The sequence below is a fragment of the Cebus imitator genome, unplaced genomic scaffold, assembly GCF_001604975.1.
Source record: "Cebus imitator isolate Cc_AM_T3 unplaced genomic scaffold, Cebus_imitator-1.0 Scaffold220, whole genome shotgun sequence".
Lineage (NCBI taxonomy): Eukaryota > Metazoa > Chordata > Mammalia > Primates > Cebidae > Cebus > Cebus imitator.
The window spans coordinates 2,334,187-2,355,516 of NW_016107535.1; the positions used below are offsets into that span (position 1 = coordinate 2,334,187).

At 38.4% G+C, this 21,330-nt stretch overlaps 1 protein-coding gene across 1 annotated transcript in view; it reads left to right on the forward strand.

Moving 5' to 3' along the window:
- The window catches only part of TPRG1 (tumor protein p63 regulated 1), a 144,717-nt gene extending 131,458 nt beyond the window's left edge, over window positions 1-13,259 (forward strand). The window contains exons 5-6 of the mRNA XM_017549588.2: window positions 569-722; window positions 10,420-13,259. Coding sequence (XP_017405077.1) covers window positions 569-722; window positions 10,420-10,614 — 349 coding nt within the window. The 3' untranslated portion in view covers window positions 10,615-13,259. The remainder of the gene's footprint in view (window positions 1-568; window positions 723-10,419) is intronic.
- Window positions 13,260-21,330: the final 8,071 nt, after the last annotated feature.

Here is a 21,330-nt window from a genome sequence, read left to right on the forward strand (position 1 = left end):
GATCTTGGCTTACTGTAACCTCCACCTCCTGGGTTCAGGCAATTCTCCTGCCTCAGCCTCCTGAGTAGCTGGGATTACAGGCACGCACCACCATGCCCAGCTAACTTTTTGTGCATTTAGTAGAGACGGGGTTTCACCATGTTGACCAGGATGGTCTCGATCTCTTGACCTTGTGATCCACCTGCTCGTCCTCCCAACTCTCTTTCTCTTTTAACTCTTACCGTCGGAATCTTGGCATGACATCAATATCCATATTTCCAGCTCTGGCTACTGTTCTGTTGAGTATCAGACTCACATTTCCAAGTAGGTGTTTCCACAGAGGATTCCCCCAAACACCTTAAATTTCCTATGCTTGAAACCAAATTCATCCTTTTTTTCTCACCTCCTAAAATCCTTGGAACAGTTTAACTAGTTGGGAATTAAGCTACCTATCTTGTCAGCAATATAAAGGCTGACTGACATATTACATCATTCAATTTCTTGTCCCTTTTTTTTAAAAATTTTAATCTAATGGAAATGACTAATCTGATGGAAATGACTAATCTAATGGAAAACTCTTTTCTTGTAGGAGACAAGGAGAAGGCCTTAGGATCTACTGGGGGAGTCCGGAGGAGCAGTCCCTACTATCCCGCTGGAACCCATGGTCCACCGAAGTTCCTTATGCTACTTTCACTGAGCACCCTATGAAATACACCAGTGAGAAATTCCTTGAAATTTGCAAGGTAGGAGGCATCTCAAGTATGACTGTTAGATTAGCTTTGTTGGTAGAGCTATGTGCATCTAGAGACACGTACTCCTAAACAAAAAATAAATAAAACAAAATGCAACCAGCTGTTTATATAGACAAAAACGTTAATAGGATTATAGAACTTTTTAGTAAAGAATCAAGCCGTTTTTATGTGTAAATATACATTATATTTGTATATAACATGCTGCTTTCCCCTGGCTAATTGCCTGCCTTGCCTACAGGGTGTATACACCTTCCCACATATAATCACATTCTAATCATTTTATTCAGGGAAATGTGGAATAGTGTAAAACACAGTCAGATGTGGCTCTATGGTCACGCTTAAGTCACTTCTCTGTCTGAGCCTTGGTAGTCTCACCTCTCAAATGAAGATAATGAGCACTGCCTTTCCTCCCAACCTCACAGGACCATTGGAAGGTTAAATGGAATGATGTGTGTATAAATACTCCATGAGGTGTAAAGCTATTCAGAATACCTCTGCTTTAAATTTCATCTCATCAAGCAGATTTTGGACTCATTTCTAAAGGGAACAGTCTTCTATTATTCTCTCACCTCCCACAGGTGTCTTAAGCAGTACTGGGTCATTCTAAGTCATCAAGAAGTAAAACAGTTGAAGCTGAAATGTAGTGAAAGATCAAACTTTATGTTTTCAATAAAACCAAATATACACATGAGTATGCTTATAGAACTAGAAATTCTTACCTTCTTTGTCCTTTTTATGTTTACTTTTATATTATGTCATTACATTTATGTCAGTATTTCAGAATATTACAATTCTTTATTCGCTATAAATTCAAAATTTAGCAATCTGCATCTGAAGACTTTCTGTGGTTGATGGCATATATTACATTTCTTGCATTAAACACACTTATATATATATGTATGTGTGTGAAAATATTTTGAATTCATACATCCTGGGGATTTTAAAAAGAATTTGAGGCAACACACATTTGATTACCGGCTAGATGGAGTCTTCATTCACCCCCTAATATATAGATGAAATCACCTTGAATTACATTATTCTCCCATGAAAAGTCAATGTTCCTCTCAAGAATTATGCAAATGTCCTCATGGGTTTCGAGTGTCATGGTTTCTCTCGGGCTGCACGCTGTTATTGACACTAAAATAGCTTGGTATATGGATCATGTTGCCCCTCTTTATGAAACACTCCTGTTTCACAGTTTCTCAACCCAAGCATCAGCCTCTAGCCTGACTCTTTACCACTGAAAGTCAACAAAACAAAGAAAATAAGAACCAATAAGAACAACCTAACACCTCCCTGAAGGCAAGAATATGAGAATAGACTCACTGAAGGCTTCAGGGAAGTAGAGCAGGAGTTTACATCATGGCTCTTGACCCAAACTTCAAATGTAATATCAGACGTCTCTGTTTCTAGAAGTTCTTAATAATAACACATTGTTCCTTAATCTTCAAACTCTGTTTCAAAAATTATTATTAACAATGCAGAACACTTTGTTTCTTTTTTAAAACATCTGTTAAACTAAGTTAAAGAGCATAATAACCTATTTTCCCAAAGACATTTCCCTGCTTTAAATGACATCTGGTTCCACCAGATACATATTAAAATTATATGTATTTTTGAATTAATAGTAATCGTACTTTATTGTAAATCAAAATAAATATTAACTGCCTTAGTTGGTACATCCATTATTTCCTGGGCCAAGTCTCCTCTTATCCCTCATACCTGGTGCATTAGAGACTTATTCCCTGAATGCCCTTTACAGGAAGAAGTGTAGCACAAGAAATTAAAGAACAAGTTCTATAAACTGCAGAGAAGTAACACTGTTACATTCTAACTTCTGATTGTGTTTTATCTTAGTCTGCTATATATAACTACAATCAAATAATGCAAAAACAAGATGAAAAGTAAAATATCAAAGAGAGATGGAATATTATTTTCCAGATACCCACATATGGAGTTAGTAGACTACAGCATTGGATTTTGCTCTAGCCTTCCCAGTAGCAAAGGCTGAATTGGGAATTGATGGCAGCTCTTCCTGGATGGAAGTAAGAATAGCAGGTGTGAAGCACATGCAAACACATGAGCACGATAGATGGTTAGCTGGTTGACTTTTAGCCTATCAAACCACTTCCTGGATCTGTTAAGTGTATTTTCTTTAAGGCTTTTCTCCCTAATTTATTATTCTAAAGTTGTTTTTTTTTTCCTGTAGCAATAGTCTGGCACTTTCATTTGTCAAGCCATTTCTTATTCAAAGGCCACCCAAAGTCCCGGCTCTCTAGGAAAACAAATGATTCCATCTGGAATGTGAAATGAGGAGTACTTTGATCCAGGTTTTTGAGTCTTAGTTTCTCTTTTGTTGCTGGTTTTTATGTCACAATATTATTTGTGTTTAAGACATTTTCCAAGATTGGCTTTGATTAAGACCCAGTTATATTAATGTAAAAGAATAAATAAGAAGAAAGATAATTTGGGGGATCTAGAATCCTTTTTATGTGAGTATTTTGGCAAAAACATGAGATTTTAAAAGGGTTTAATAAACTGGTTTTTCCATCTCTTTAATGAATGAAATAGGAAAAAAGTATAATATGGGGAAAATGCATCACTAAATCACATACCTGAAGCAATTTAATCCAGTTCAAGAAAACTACTGTGGCACAGGGAGGGAATAACATAGAATAGAGTTATACAGTCAAAATTTTCACATTTTCAAATTATTTACAATCGAATGGAACAAATTATTATTTTAAAATACATGAAAATATTCAAACTTATTCTTAACCAGAGTTGTTTCTTCTACCATATCTAGAATCTCTTTATTCAAGAGATTTTTCTAATGCCAATACAGTGCAGGTAGTATTATTATTGCTGAGGATATAAACAGAAATGAGACAAGGTTCTTGCCTTGTGGAAGGCAGTGCTTAACATAGGAGGCAGATGAAAATGCAAATATTTTTAAGAGTTCTAATTAACTGAAACTGAAGTTTGGATCAAGCAAAAAGGAGGAGTGGAGGCATGTGAAAGTACACAGAAGGTTCTTAGATAAAGTGTAATTTGGTTTAATTGGAGTTTAATCTTACATAGCCCTCACTAGGGTTATAACGGCTTAGATAATAGATATAAGAGCCTTAACTAAGTTAGGAGCAGTAGGAAGGGAAAGAAGAGGAGGAGATTTTGAGATACTCAAGAGAGAGAATTAATGGAAGCAAGTAACTGACAGGATTTTGAAGATGATGAAGAAGTCACAGATGAAACGTTTTCAGGCGTCGGTAGATGGTGATTCCATTCATTTGACTGACAAAAACTGGAAAAAGTAGGTTTGGGGATTCAGTTTATGACACGTTGAGTTTGAAACACATTGAGTTTCTATAGAACTTGGGGTAGAGTTGGTTGTCAGGCAGTTAGACACTTAGGTCTGAAGCTCAGTAGAGAAAGTAGAACCAACAATATAGGTTTCAGATTGTACAGCACGGGGCCAAAGCTGAGCAGTCGTGGGTCAGGAAGGTACCCAAAGAAAGAACTTTAATGGACATAATAGCATTCAAATTCAAATTCATACTGTGTCTAAGTCTGTTAACATTTATCGATGAAATTGCTGTAAAGTTTATACAATGCTATGTCAAAATACACTGCTTCCATCTCACTAACTCTATACCACTTCTATATCTGGCAAATATGTTGGTCTAATGGCCTCTTCCCAGACAGTCTTGCTTATCTTCCTGCTTCACCAAACTGTCCCAGTCTCTTCATGTCCATATGTTGTGTTACTAATATAAAACAATTGTGAAAATATAAAATAAAATAGCTTTTTAGCACTGCTTTGAATATTATGAGACATAAAAAATAGTACTATTATATGATTGTACTTAATATCTATTGATTACAGTTTGAATATATTCATGTAATTCAACTAACAAAACCCCTGAAAGAAAAGGGTATGTATCTTTTTTTTAAAAATGAGAACACTTGAGCCATGAGTGGTGGTGGCCTATGTTTATAATCCCAGTGACTCAGGAGGCTAAGGTGGGAGGATTGCTTAAGGCCAGAAGTTCAAGACCAGCCTAGGCAACATAGTAAGACCATGTCTCTTAAAAAAATTTAATAAAATAACTTATTTTATTAAATTTTAAGACATGGTGGCATGTACCTGTATTCCCATTCCAGTTACCTATAATCCCAGCTACTTGGAAGGCTGAGGCAGGAGGACTGCTTAAGCCCAGGAGTTCGAGTTTGCAGTGCAAGTCTGCAGTGAGCTATGATTATACCACTGCACTCCAGCCTCAGTGACAGAGCAAGATTTTAAGGACGCTTAATCAGGGGGATTAAGTGACTGAGGTCATACGATAATAGCTCTATGGAACACCCAGCTTCCTAATACTCAGGAAAATGGGTATAAGCCTGAAAGAATCGCGCGCGCGCGCGTGTGTGTGTGTGTGTGTGTGTGTGTGTGTGTGTATGTGTGTGTGTGTGAGAGAGGGATAGAGAGAGAGACACTGTGTATGTACATTCATATTAATTGATATGATATGGTGTAATATTGTATGTCACAACCTGGCTCAATTATCCTCAATGACTTCATCCACTTTGTATTTGCAACTTGTATCCTTACTGTTTCCTTTTTAACCATGACTTTGCTGGGTTCCGGGAGTATGTGGAGCATACTGCTGGGAGGGACTAATACTAAATCCAGATGAATAGCAGTGAATGCATTATGCATGCTCTGCAATCGTAATAATCTAGAGACCAACCATTCTTCCTCTTTCCTGTAGTTTTGTCCATCTTTTCAAGGGGTTCATGAAAATGAACCAGTGTTTTAGCAATCCATTATAACTTTATATTCTTAGCCCTTTGTTTGCCTTTTGTATCCATTCAACAGTCGCTGAGTACCTACTTGGCAGTGACGACTACGTGATGAGCAATGTTCTGGATTACCAAGAAGAATAAAACTGATTTCGCCCTACAGATACTTAGGGCATAGAGGGAGGAGGCAGGAATGGCTTTCATAGATGATAATTTAAAGTGTTTAGATTGTAAATAGGGAGATTCACAGGGCGTTATAGGAGCCCAAAAGTGGGAAGAGATAAGCCCAAAAGTTAACAAGTGTGATAACATTTGATATGAAACTTAAGGTATGGGTGATTGAAGCATCAAACGAGGTGGGAAAAGACATTTTAAGCAGAAGAAACATGCTTAAAAGCTGCAAATTACAAAATGTATACAAAGTGTTCTTGGATAAAGACTAAATCAGTTTAGCTAAAGTTAAAGAGCACTATGTATGTGTGCGTATGTGTGCATATTTGCATGTGTTCAGAGAGGAGGGCTAGGGATGGGATAGGATGAAGATGGAAATTACAATGGGTAGAAGCCTCTCTTGTGTAAGAAGAAAGAAGCCACTGCCTCTTCTTATTTCTATGTACACACTTGAATTTATAGTCACAGGGTCTCTATAAGGATAATCCCAGGCAAAATGTGCAAGGATGATGTATACAGTCTGTCCAGCAATGTGAGTTCTCAAGTGATTTCAAGTACTGGGTATTAGACGGGCTTGCTCTCTATGACAGGAGGCTTCCTTCCAGATGTAGGGAGGCTAAAACCTGTAGCCTGCAGGCTTGGAAAACCAGCTCAGCTGAGGAATGTGGGCCTACAGGCGTGAAACCTGGTCTCTTTACTCAGTGTAAACAGGAAGCAAGTGATGGTTGTAATAAAGAAAACTGATACCCTAGGCAATGAACTGTTGGCAGACTGCACCTAGAGCAAACCTGTGGACCAGGCACTTAGCTGGTAAATAATTGGTGGAAAGTCAAGAATAATACTGTATGCCCCCAGCCCCCACCAGGCACACTGCTATACTTTGTCCTAACCAACACACAGCCCCTGCGTAACTGGAGTTGTTAAAATCTGGCCCTCTGTATTTGGGACTGAAATAAAAGAGATAGCCAGAGGTGGGTGCATACAAGCTTTTAGAGAAAAGTATGTGGCTGGTGGCATTCATATCAGATGACAAGCATTCCTGTCACATAGATTTAGTTCAGGTGCTTGAAATGCTCAGGAGTCAGCTCAGGAACTTGGCCTTTTGTCTGCCTCTCCTTCAGTGCACTGCTTGTCACCCTGCTTGTCTCTCTGTAACCATGCCCACCCCTGGCTTTAAAGGGGCTCCTAGAAATGACTAGAAATGAAGGGCATCTGACTCCAGTGAAATGCCAACTTCATTGAGTATGAAATAGTACCAACTTTTACTTTCTAGCACTTTGATTTTGAGGCCACAGAGGATTCTCATGAAATGAAGTTTATGATGAAGCCTGAGGAAGCATTCAGTAATCCAACTGGACAAGATTTATTGATCTATGAAAAGGCATTCTGATAATCCAGAGTGTTGCAATAGAATTGTTGAGATGAATTATACTTTGACTTTTAAGAGCTCATGGTTTGATAATGGCGATGAGGATGAGGTCAGTGATGATTAAACAGTTAATATTTATTGATTACTGGCAACAAGATTCCTTTATGGCCTTTGCAATGTAACTCCAAATTTCAGGCTCGTCTCATTCTGCTTTCCTAACCCTTTATATAATGCCTGAGCACACAGGTGCATGTGTCTGCACACCTCCATTCACAGTTTGCATACAAGCTTTATTTCACTTAATCTTTAACACTACCTGATAAGTTTGATGCTATTAACATTCTTATTTTATGGCAAAGGAACTATAAAATCAAGAGAGGTTAGATAACTTGCCCAAAATCACACAGCTAGTGAGTCCCATAGATCTAACTTAAGACCAGCTTCGCCTGCTCCTGCATTTCCTTTAGTTCAGTGGTTTTCAAGAGAGGGCGATTTTGCCCACGGGGGACATTTGACGATGTCCCAGTGTCCCAATGAGACATTATTGGTTGTTACATCTGGGGTGGAAGCCTGTCTGGTATCTGGTGGGTGGAGGATAGAGAGGCTGTTTAACATCCTTATGTGCAGAAGACATTCTCCCCCATAGCAAAAAGTTGTCTGGCCTAAAGGAGCAATAGTCCCAAGGTGGAGAAACTTTGGTTTAGCTGTACAGACAGCCACATTTTTGACCCTACTTCATAAAAAATCAGATGAAATATTTGAGTGGAGGTATAGGTCAAGGTAAAACATAATAGAAGAAAAGGTTAATATTTCCCTTGAGTATGTGGGAAGGCATTGCGGAAGATGTAAGATTTAAGCTTGGTTTTGAGAGATGTGTTGGAGAGGGGGTGCTATAGATCCTTTTGGATTAAATCATTGATTGCCAGAGCTAAAGATTCCTAGGCAAGCGATTGTCATTTAAAAAGAAGCCTTTTGGAAATAAAATTTTACTTGGACCTCAAATATATAAAACTGATGATAAAAATAGAGCAGCTCTGATTGATTTGATTGAAGGGACTAGAACAAGTTACCTGCTTGGCTTTTGTTTTTTTGTTGACAACTTTTCCTCAAACCCTCAGGTACCTGTTGCCCCAACATGATTTACAATAGCAGTTTCTTTTCAAAAGAATTTAGGTTTGGATGATAAATTACATGTAGTCACCCAATCTATGAAGAGATCTACTGTTCTAAGGAACATGGTTTAAAAATTAATGAGTGTAATATTTTCTCTTTGGCAAATGAGGAACAGGAATCCTTCCCTACATAGCAGAATTTTAAAACTGAATCTTCTAAAAATTAGGATTTTATAATCCTGCTCATAACAGAGAGGACTTCAGGAGCTAAGTCAGGAGACCTGCGTCCAACCCCTTGCTCAATCATTTACTAGTTCTTTGGTATTGGACAGATCCCTGTAACCTTTAGAACCTCAGTTTACCTATCAAATCCCTTCCACATTGCCCGCAATGCCTAGTATCTTATCCAACAAGAGTTTCCTGAATTTGTTAATTCCTTCTCTCTCTCCCACACCCTATCATGTTTAGGCTATTAACTTCACTTTATGAATATCATTCTTGACTTCTGGGTCTGTGATTATTATTATAGAAAATTTATAGACATGGACTTTTTATCTGTACATTTCTTCATGGTCCTATCTTCTATATCTAGTTGCCTATTGAAAATCTCTGAGAGGATTCCTTGTGAGATAGCTCAAACCACGTGTCTGCAGCAAAATCCTCCATCCCTATATCTTACCATTTCCAATCTGTGCCTCTCCTAGACTTTCTCAATTCAATAATAATATCACTATCTACCCAGTTGCTCAGGCCAAAAATTTGGGTGTCATTTTTAATCCTTCTCTTGTCTTCATCCCGAAATTCAACCATACCAGTAAATTCCTTGGCTGTACCCCACCACCCCCAAATAGCCTAATTTAGCCATTTCTCATGGTCTCCACTGCTGCACTGTCCAAGCCACCATCATATCTTGCCTGGACTCCTGAAGTGAATTCCAAACTCATCTTGTCTTCCTGCTTCCACTCTTAGCCCTAACAGCATTCCATTTTTGACTCCACGTAGCAGCTAGGATTATTACCATTTTTAAAATAAAACCTATATAACTTTAAACTCCTTCTTACAATCACATCAATACAAAGCCCTTAATATGGCTCCAAAGACTCTTCATACCTAGTGCTCCATCCTCTTTCCTGTGAGCCCTAGACTTCTGTCTAACAGGCCTTTTCTGTGTTCCTTGAAGACGCTAAATTCATGCCTCCCTTACAGCTTTTGCTGGTGCTGTGTTTTCTACTTGGAATTCCTTCTTCATATAGCTAGCTCCTTTTTATTATCTGGGTCTCAGTTCAAGTTTTTCCTCCTCAGAAAGACTTGCCATGAATACAGTATGTGAAGTATCTCTAACTTTCATTACTTTTTAGCCCTTTCCCACATTTTATTTTCCTTCCAGACTTTATCACCATCAAAATTTTTCTTAATACGTTTCGTCTGCAATCATGAGAATGTAAGCTCCATGAGAGCAGGGTTTTTTTTTTTTTTTTGCCTATCTGTTCACTGCATTTAAAATGTTCCTGGAATGTGTTGTAGGTGGTTTATTAATATTTCTTAAGTAACTTCAGGTGCCGTTTTATCTATTAGAGACAAAGAGAGTTAGTTGCAAATGATTTGTATACAAACAAAAAACTTAAAGCAGCTAAAACCAAAATGGTACTTGGTAGACTTATGTGGATGGTAAAAAAACTGAAAAATCACATATTATTTCTGACTCTAAGAAGCAAAATTGGGCCTGAGGAAAGTTAGTCTTAACTGAGTTAAGCACAGTTTTTTTTTTTTTTTTTTTTTTTAAGACGGAGTCTCGCTCTGTCGCCAGGCTGGAGTGCAGTGGCACGATCTCGGCTCACTGCAACCTCCACCTCCTGGGTTCAAGCAATTCTCCTGCCTCAGCTTCCCGAGTAGCTGGGACTACAGGTGCACACCACCACACTCAGCTAATTTTTGTATTTTTAGTAGAGACGGGGTTTCACCATGTTGGCCAGGATGGTCTTGATCTCTTGACCTTGTGATCCACCTGCCTCAGCCTCCCAGAGTGCTGGGATTACAGGGGTGAACCACAGCACCCAACCAAGCACAGTTATTAATTGTATTAACTGAATAGAGTTAAAGTTAACCAGTTGTGTTTAAGAAGTAAGAATAACTGCAGCCCCAGGAGAGAAGTCAACTTTGGTGAAGACTGGCTGGGGAAGTGAGTATATGTCTCATCGTAATCTGCAATAACTAACTGTGTGCTTTTTCTCTCCTTCAGTTATCTGGGTTTGTGTCTAAGCTTGTTCCAGCTACCCAGAATGCCCACAAGAATTCAATTGGATCTGGAAGAGGAAAGAAACTGATGGTGTTAACCGAACCCATTTTGATTGAGACCTACACAGGGCTGATGTCATTCATTGGAAACCGCAACAAACTTGGCTATTCCCTCGCCCGTGGGAGTATTGGTTTTTGAGAGTCTTTTTGGTACCATAAGCATATTATCCATAGATACGTCACTTGGAAAATTCCATTTTCACCCACCCTATTTTTGGACTGAAACAATTAATTACTTTTAAATAATACTTCATGATTTTGAATATTTAGTATTTCAGGAAATTTAAAAGCTTGATTGGACTGATAGATACACACTTTAGACCTCATACAAGAATAACCAAATTTCCTTAAAACTAGAACATAAATGCTGCTGAGACTATCAAATATTGTTATCAAATGAGTGCCTGATCATTGCACAGGAAAGAAGACTCTTTAGGTCTTGTTACTTCAGCTCTTTAAGTATAGTCATCTTTTTTTAAAGGTCTTGGTCTTTAGCCCTCTTATCCTGGTTTATTCTCTCATTGGGGTCTCACTGTCTCTAGATTTTTAGCTACGACTTTATAAGGAAGTCTTCCAAATTTATATTCCCATTCCCAATATTTATTCCAAGATTCAGCTTTGCATTTCTGTCTGCCAATCATCTACATATCGGTGTTCCAGTGGCCTCTTACATTGAGCATCATCAAAATCCTGGATTTCTCTGTAGCATTTATGTGGTCTCAGGTATCCATACCTGAATTCTGTCAATTTTGATTTCTCTACCTTCCTTACCAATTATATCCTATATACTATCACATCTATATATGGCTTAGCATTTTATTCCAGTGCCAAGATGTCAAACTTGAAGCTCATTCTTTTTTAAAATTGCTCACATATTTCTCCTTACCGTTCTTACAGCTGTATTATTAGATCAGGTTTTTAATTCTACTCATCCAATTACTAACACAGTCTGTTAAATGGAATCCTTACTCCAAGACTGTTTCAATCTATCCTGCACTTGGTTTCTAGCTCATTTACTTTTGCCGTCTTCTGTTCAAATACATTTTTAATAGCAGATCCTTTTCTTCTTGTGAAATCTTTTGCAGAAGCATAATATACAAAGCAGATAAAAGTAGGATCACTATGGTTGGAATGAGGATGAGAATGCCACAGCCATCTTTCTTTGTAGGCCTCGAGGTGCTGTATATGGAATGCCCATGGATTGCAGAGGGTTGTGAAGACCTTGTTTTCAAAAACACTGTCCTAACCCACTCTATTCTCCTTGCTCTTTCCCTCTTATTTCCTCTTTGTTTCTTCCTGACTTAGATCTAATTTTCAACAACCCAGGAAATTACCTCATATTTTTGCATCTCTCAAGTTTCTTTTCTTTTTTTATTTAGAATCTTATTTTATTTACATTTATTTAGAATAAAAAACTTTGAACGTTGACTGCATACACATTGCTACAAAAGCTATTTTGCCTTTCCCAAGACTCGCATTGGACACATCTTGGTTGATATTTAGGTTGAAGATTCCAGCTAACTTTTTTGGGGGGGCTTTTGTGAATTTTAATGTTTTTTCTTTGAAAAGCTTGCTTCCTCAATTTTGAAGATTTGTCCTCTGATATATTTATAAACATCAGTTTGATGCAGGCATTTAAATTCCAAACCTTGAATAACCCTCATTTTATTTTGTCTTTGTTTACTTCCATTAATATTTTTTCTTTCCCTCTCTTCTGCCTTTATAGCACCCACTTTTTCTTCCCCCCATGATTGCAAATATTGTTATAGTCCCCAAGGCAGGGAACTTCTATTCAGACTCTAAAAGGAAATGTTGAAATCCATAGCTGTCCTGTCAACAGTAGTGGAATGAAAAGTCGTTGTATTGTTTTGGCACTGGTTCTGAAGCAGGCATAATTGGCAAATTATTATAATACTGCTGCCCGAAAATCCCCATTCGCCTCAAGATAGTGGCATTTATTGGCAGAAGCCTCTGAAATGTCCAACACATTCTTTTGAGTTACCATTTAAGGATCAGCCTGACAATCGACTTCTCTCTGCACATTTGTTCCCTTTGTAACCTAAGCCAGACTGTTCCCAAGTGACCTTCTAAAGGACACAGTGCACCATCATCAATGGAAACAATTCAGAAAGAAGGACAGGAGGGAGATGGTTCTTAGTTTTGAGAGCCAGTCTGTAACAATAGGATAAGCATTGAATGGAAGCAAAGCTGTTTCGCATAAAGTGTGAATTCAGAGATGACATGAGAGTCTTTGTGAATTCCCTTCATGTTTCATAAAAACTATCATAGATAGGATATCCCATGAATTGATAAATGGGATCTAGAAAGCAATATTATGACCAAAGGGTGAGAAGATTTAGGAATTTGGATAGCAGTTCAAGATAAGAAAGAACCTCTTACAGCTGTAAATTTTCAATGGTGGAATGGGTTCTTTAAACAGTGAGCCCACCATCACTTGACATGTTCAAGGAAAGACTAAAGTAGCTGTTGTGAGAGAAATTGTTCCATGATATCATTTGGAGAAATGGTTGACATAAGCTCTTACGGTCAGTGACCCTAGGATTTTCCAAAAAAATTGTTGCTAGTAATTAGTGAATTAGACCCATTTTTTTCTTAAGAAAGAATTGGATCAATCAAGGGAGACCCTGAAAAATTTCCATGATTTTCCTAAGGTTTAATTTCTTCAGCTGCAAATGGAGACAATTATATTACTTTTGCTTATTTCATCTTGTGAGGATTCAGTGAAACGAGGTGAAATTCTTGTATTGAATAGAAAGCTTTGAGAATTTGCCTAGAGAGTGATGAGACTTTTGCAGCAGAAGGTGGGAAAACATCCAAGGGAACTAAATTTCCTCCAGAAATTGTTTCTTCACTCCCATGGACCTACTGACTATGGTTTTCTTATTTTGCACTTGGTGTTCTTACTTGGACTTGTCCTTAAGCTCAACAGGGGGTCACAAACCGGGGGACCTATACGTACGCTTGGAATTTTTATCAGGCTATCATCTGAACTTACCAGTACAGTTTTGCAAATGGCATCATGAGTTTGATTGGTAATAGGAATAGACACAAGATACATTAGGTACAGTACAAAGCATTTCGTAACCAAAATGTCATGGTTGGAGGTCTTCATTATTTGATCTTTATCTCATTCAGCGATTTTCGCTTGAAAAATCTCTGATAAGCTTTGTTTCAGAAACTGCTCGAACAGCTCCATTGACAAATGCCTCACAGTCTGCTGATACATCTTAGGCAGTTCTGAGGGTGAGAGAGTTCAGAGCAGATCGATTTTTTTTTGACACTACAGGAGGAGTTTTAAACGATTACCGGGACTCACTCCTCACTGAGTGCTCAGTGGTCAATTGGGCTTTTTTGGAGACCTAACCTTTGGTTGTTGGTAATCTAAGGCAGAAAAGAGAAACTCATTTATAAGTTGGCTACTTTTGAATCATTCGCCTTGAGGTCCACTTTATACTGATCCTTTGTTGAAACATTCTTAGGAAGCCAATTTATAGAGTCCTGGTGATAATAATGCAGAAAAACCATGTAAATTCAGCGCTTTTATTTTGCAGAGCATGAAACAAGGGCCTAGAAACTGGAAAGAAATTTCTCAAAAAGTAGATGGTGAATTATTGGAAATACTGAGATTAGACTAAATTTTCCAATTTCTTTTCCTACCCACTGCTCTTTGCAATATATTATCTGTATTCCCTGGGAAAGACATGCCATCTGAATGGATGTATCATAGTTGTTGAGATCGTTTTGAAGTGAGGAAACAATAGGGCACAGTTGTTTCGGAGGAATTTCCAGAAATTGCCTTCATTTTCTTAAAGGCTAAGGACACTCATAGAACTCCCTCATTTCCTATCTGATAAAAAGGCCCAAACAAAGCCGCGGAAGCTAGCAGAGCCAGCAGATATTTTGTAAGGCAGCTTACCTCTGCTGGCACTCTGTAGGGCAGGAGAGGGGAGGGCAAAAGTATTAAATTTAGGCTTAAAAGCTCCTCAGAAATTCTTTACACACAAGAGACCAAGTTGGAGAAAAGAAGATGACTTGTGCCAAGGGGAAGAAAGAGAGAGACTAATGCCTGTGGTTTTCAAAGGTTAACGACAACATAAAAAAGCCAAGGTATTTGCACAGGGATGAATGCTCATTGGCTCTTGGCCAACAATTATACAAGGGCTTGTGCCCACATCCTGTAGCTGTGGTTTAGGGACGCTGCTCATGAGTGACTTCTTATGCTTAGTGGCAGGAAACTTTAGTCACTGATGTGTAAATTCACCTTTGGTCTGCACCTCCCACAACGTGCTCCGAAAGCAGTTAGGGGACTAGGCCTCTTGATTTCCTTGTAGATACCAGTTCCCCAGAGGCTAAGGAAAAACTCTGTTTGAGGCCTTGGAGTTACAGAGAGTCGATCGATACTTGCCTTATTCTACCTGATGTGACAGCTGCTTGGGATAATTCTGTATCCACAAAAAGGAATTATGATATCTTCTGCTAAACCCTCTCTTTAGCCTCAAAGCCGAAGACAAAAAAAAAAAAAAAAAAAAAAAAAAAAAAAAAAAAAAATGAGCCATATTTCATTGCAGGCCCACAGCCAATGTTAAATATGAGGAATTAAGTCAGGACACTGATTCTCAACCTAGGTCTTGTATCTCATGTGCTGTTTTACACTCAATTTTTAAAAGTTCTTAGTAAACATCTCAGTCCCCTTTTCGGTGAAGCCAAATGGAATTTGCAAGCCCAGTTTAATTAACTCCTGTATTTTTAAGGGAGATATGACAGATTGTGACATATGATGGATGTGTAGAGATCAAGATTTGTGAATCACCAACTTGTCTCTCGTGGCCTGCCCACAGTGCTTGCCCCATACATCTCAGAAATTCCTTTTCCTTTCTTTTATATTGCCTGCTCACTCTTCATGGACTCTAAGATTCGAAAGGACCTTACAGGTCAGGTCGTTTAACATCCTTTGTTTGAGGTTGCAGGAATGTCTTCAACCAAAACAGGCACAGAAAATGGAAAATCAGCTTCTGTGTGAACATTCCAAGAGCACAGAACTTCTTGTTTCTAAAGCAGTTAATTCCTCTACTGAGCAACTACCAGTAGAAGGTTTTACTGAACATTGCACCTAAACCTTTCTCCTTGGAAATGTATAGATTTGTTACTGGATCTTCCTGTGAAGATATCCGAAATAAATCAGTTTCCTAGTTCACATGCTCACACTTCAAATAAAGGCAGGTGCTCTCCCAAACCACTAATGATATTGGTTTTATTTTGTATTTAGAGATAAAACTCCAGTTACTACAATCGTTTTAAAATATGATGCATTATCCAGAGTCCTTATCGAGCTTGTCTCTTGCTTGTGGGCTATTCTGTTTGGTTAACACTTCTTTTAAAATATTATATTCAACGCATGGCTTGGCAGTTCATATATGGACTAATCAGTGCAAATTAGAATGGAATTTTTATTTGTGATTCTACTGTTATTAATAAAATCCAGGTTTTCTCTATCATGCTATTTGTTCACATGAAATGTATGAATAACTTCATACTATAATATATAACTGTTTTCCTGATTGAGTAAACTCATTCAAGGCACAAATGAGACCACTTTACCGTTTTCTAACTTCTTAATTTATCTGTTAATTTATTTTCTAAATTGTTTATTTAACACTTTACCCTGTAGATTTTGCCTAAGTCACTGTTAAACTTACTCTTCTCTAGCATCTGGCAAACAACATTGTTTTTAAATGAGTTTTTTTTCTGTCTTCAGCTTAGAGGACAAGGTGGGCATGGTTTTGTGATGGGCAGCAGAGCCAAAGCAGTAAACAGAATGGCTTGATCCAGAGAATTCTTTGGAATTAGTTAGTTGATCATGATGTTCCCAGAACAAAAATAGGACAGCCCATTTAAGTCTTATTTAACCTGTAGAAACAGAAGTGATTTGAAGACTGACTTGAAACGGCACCAGCCACTCCAGGATACCACCATCCTGATTAAATTCAAGGATCCCAATTTAATGGTAGCAGTTTCCACTGTCATGCGTGTTCACTGAGAATAGCCACCATGGATCTATTCAAGAATGGTAGGATTTCCTTCATAAATGTATTTCTGGCCTTGGGGTTGAAAGCCTCTTTGGAACTTCTTATGAGCCATAGAGGCTACGTGAAAAGATTTTACATAATAAAACCACTTTAGCATCCTGATCTCACCAAAGTTAGATGCCTTCCTCTGGCATTTCCTCAGTTCATTAATGTATACTTTCTTTAGGTCAATGGTTTAGTTAACAAAGCAAACTATTAGAGTCACTCTTAGTGTCCCAAATACATTGGATCAAGAATCCTGGCCTGGTCCACTCTAATCCATAAATTCTTCATGTTCCAACATTATACCTCTGATCTAATACCCTTGGCATCAGTGCCCATATTTGTTCTTCAGTTCTCTATTGATATAAGTCAGCAAAATGTTACCATTATTTTGGGATTTATTTTACTAAATCACACTTGTTCACTTACTTTTTAGGAGTCAGATTTGTTTATAAGTTTAGAAACAATGCAGAATGAGAATAAACTATCATACATTTAATCTGATGCTGACTCCAACTACAGCTATTGATCTAGATGTAGTTTTGTTGCTTGAGCCCAGCAATACATTCCTTAGCACCTGGTATGCACGTATTGATCTGGAATTTCTTTTCCTTTTTCTTGTCTTTTCTAACCTATCATTAAGATTATGAGAAACAGTTTGCTTTCAGCTGGTAGAGACAGCAATATACTCAGGGTTATTATATCAACCTTCTAACCTTATGTCATATTCTAGTCAACAGGGATCTTGATCACCTCTGTCCCATAAAGCATCATGCTGGTTCATTTCATTGATGATATCATGTTGATTAAAGCAGGAAAGCAGGAAGTAGAAACTGTTGTAACACTTGTATAAGACATATACATGGAAACGTATTGCCTCAAATTCTTTTCTTTGTCACCAAAAAGTCACATTAGTTAATTTTGTAGAGGATCAGTGGTCTGGGGCATGTGAATATACACACCCTAAGGTAAATGGTAAACTGCTGCCCTACATGACTAACTTTCTTAGTTAACCCCTTGATACTTAAGGGGGTTCTTTAGATGTGAAGATAACATACAGCTCATTTGGATCTGCTACTTGAATATATTGAGCAAGTAATCCAAAAGGCTGCAAGTTTTGAGTAGAGCACAGAATAGGAGAATAATCTGAAACAGGTCCAGGCTACTATGTAATCTGCCTTGCCACTTGGGCTATATACCCCAGCACATTCAAAGGTGCTCAAAGTATCTGTGGCAGAAATAGATGCTGCATGGAAACTTTGTTCAGTCCTTCTTGGTGAATCACTGGGTAGTCCTCAGAATTTTAGGCACAGACATGCCATCCTCCCAGATATATATATATGGGAGGATATATGTCATCCTCCCAGACATCATCCTCTCATATACATATATATATATATATATATATATATATATATATATATATATATATATATATATATGTAAAACAGCCGTTGGCTTGTGACCGGGCTCCATTAGAAACTTAACACTATTTGGGAGGCCTAGGCAGGTGGATCACCTGAGGTCAGGAGTTCGACACCAGCCTGGGCAACATGGCCAAACCCCACCTCTACTAAAAATACAAAAATTAGCTGGGCGTGGTGATGGGCATCTGTAATCCCAGCTACTAGGAAGGCTGAGACAGGAGAATCACTTGAATCTGAAAGGCAGAGGTTGTGGTGAACCTTGATTGCACCATTGTACCCCAAACTGGTGACAGAGCAAGGCTCTGAAGAAAGGAAGGAAGGAAGAAAGAAAGAAAGAAAGAAAGAAAGTTAAAACTTGACCATAGGCTATCAAGTTTCCATGCAGCCTAAACATGTACAAGATGTTGTCTGACCCATCAAACCATAGAGTTGGGCTTGCACAATGGCATTATATTATATTAGAGATGACATATACAAGATAAGGCCTGAGTAGGTCCTGAAGGTACAAATAAGTTGCATGAGCAAGTGTTCCAGGAGACCATGGCACCTATTCCTGCTACATTTTCTTCTGTTTTTTTTTTTTTTTTTTTACACTTTATTTCTTCAAAAACAAACGGGTACAATAGGTTGCAGAATGTGCAGGTTTGTCACATAGGTATACGTGTGCCATGGTGGTTTGCTACATCTGTTGACCTGTCCTGTAAGTTCCCTCCCTTCACCCCTCACCCCCCAACATTCCATGATGTGTATAGTTCCCCTCTCTGTGTCCATATGTTTTCAATGTTCAACTCTCACTTATGAGTGAGAACATGTGGTGTTTGGTTTTCTGTTCCTGTATTAGTTTGCTCAGGAGGATGGCTTTGCTTAATCCGTGTTCCTGCAAAGGACATAATCTATTTCCTTTTTATGGTTGCATAGTATTTCATGGTGTATATGTACCACATTGTCTTTATCTAGTCTATCATTGATGGGCATTTGGGTTGGTTACATGTCTTTGCTATTGTAAATAGTGCTGCAATAAACGTATATGTGAATGTTGTGAGTTATTGTTAAGCTGATTCTTCTCCCCACTAACCCACACCTATGGCTTTCTGGGAAACTCCTTGTAACCAATAGACTGAAGAAAGAAGTATTGAACCTGATTTACAGATACTTCTGCCATATCACCTGAAAATGAACAACTACAGTATGTACTCCATGGTGGTCCCAGAAGACAGTGGTGAGGGAAGTTTCTCTTAGTGGGTCAAATAAATTGACTACCATTTCCACGTCCTGCCTCAGAACTGCTTTCCATTTTATAAGTGAAGAAACAGAGTTCTGAAATAATACTAGAGCCCAGTGACTGTCATACATACCCAAGAAAGCCACCCTAGCTTGCTAGTGGCAGAAACATGATGCTGCTTCCATTTTGCCTGTTTCAGACTGGACTCAGTTTCACCTAACATAAACATTTTCACCATTTTAAACACAAAATTTTTAAAATATGGAATAAAGTACTTACAATATCATTAGGAAAGCTGGATACACAAGCTCTAGGGCTGGGATTCCAGAAATGATTCCAGGACAACACAGCAAATTCGGCTTACCAAGGTACTGGCTTTCTCTGCCATATGCAGAAAGCTAGGCAACGAGGAAGCTGCTGTTCTTTATTTATTTATTTAGATGGAGTCTTGCTTTGTTGCCCAGGCTGGAGTGCAGTGGCGTGATCTCAGCTCACTGCAAACTCCGCCTCCTGGGTTCAAGTGATTTTCCTCCCAGCCTCCCTAGTAGCTGGGGTTACAGGTGCATGTCACCATGCCCAACTAATTTTTGTATTCTTTAGAGATGGGGTTTCACCAGGCTGGTCTCAAACTCCTGATCTCAGGTGATCCTCTTGCCTCGGCCTCCCAAAGTGCTGGAATTACAGGTGTGAGCCACTGAGCTCAGTTGGAACCTGCTATTCTAACAGCATTACCTTAGCTAAAATCTAATGAGCCGCTGGCTTCAGAACCACATTGTGTCTGCTAGATTTGCCCCAGCAAAATGGATATGACACATTCTGTCCCCTTCCTTCTTATTTATCCTAAAGCAGAATCTGGGGAGGGGATGTCATTTCTACCTTTTAATAATAATTGCAAGAAATTATTGAGTGTTTAACATGTCCCAGACAGAATGCTAAGATCTTTACATTAATTATATCAATGAATCTTCAGATAACTTTCTCAATATAATATTAATGTCACCACTTCAATTTTGAGATGAGGAAAGTGAAGTAGAAAGAGGCTAAGAAACTTGGTCAATGTTATATACTCCTTGGGAGAAGATCTGAGTTAAGTTAGAGCTTACTTACCTCTAGAAACTAGCTAGAAAGGGATTTGAAAGTTCTAATATTTAGATTTCCAACCTCTGCAGTACAGAAGACCTGCTAGAACAAGATTGGAACGGATTGAACTGGTCATTCCACTAGATTCACAAGCTGACATATTAAAGATAATTATTAAACTCTTCCCCTTCTGCTTGATTGTGAGCCCCTTGAAGGCATCTCAGTTTGTTCTCTAGAACAGCCATGTACTTATATTAGCCAATCAATAAATGAGTCTTATGATGTGGATGCCATAGACGTTTTGATGTCGACCCATTTCGGTAGCACATGCTTAAACTACTGTGAAACCACTGCCTTTTTGTGGTCTGGTTTTACAGAATAGCAGCCCAGGTTAGGACTTCTCCCTAACTTTAGAAAGAAATAGTATTTTGTTTTCAACCAAATGTCTTTTTTTATGCCTCAAATACTTTGTTGTGGTTACATCAAAAGCACATAGCAACAGTCAGAATGTGCATAGCTAAAGAAAGTGTGGAATGACATTTTACTAGGGAGGAAAAACATGTAGACAATGAGCTGAGTGATGTACAGAGTGCCTGGCATAAGCTTGTCAGTTTCAGAATGGAGCTCCGTTAGCAGAAGCACAGGCCACACTTAAAGTAAGCAGAATATGATGACCTGATAGGTTCTCTGGCCAGAATAGTAGGAAGATCAGGAAGAAGTAGTAAGCTGAGGCTCTTCTGGCCTGCTATCAGCTGTGACAAGAGTGAACTGCAATCAGTAGAGACCAGGCATCTGACTTTAGGGACTTCTAAGATGATGCATCTACAGTAGAATTAGGAAATGTAAAAAGAAAAAAAAATACTTTCATGGGAAATATAACGTGTTCAGATTTGGATAAGTTGAGTTTGAAGGGCTAGGGGAGATCAAGTGAAAACATTCCCATCTAATTAGCAGGTCCATGTGAAGGCATGTTGCTCAGGAGATCAGGTCTTTGCCTAGAGATAAAGGTCAGGGATTCATCCAAGAATGAGCGGTAG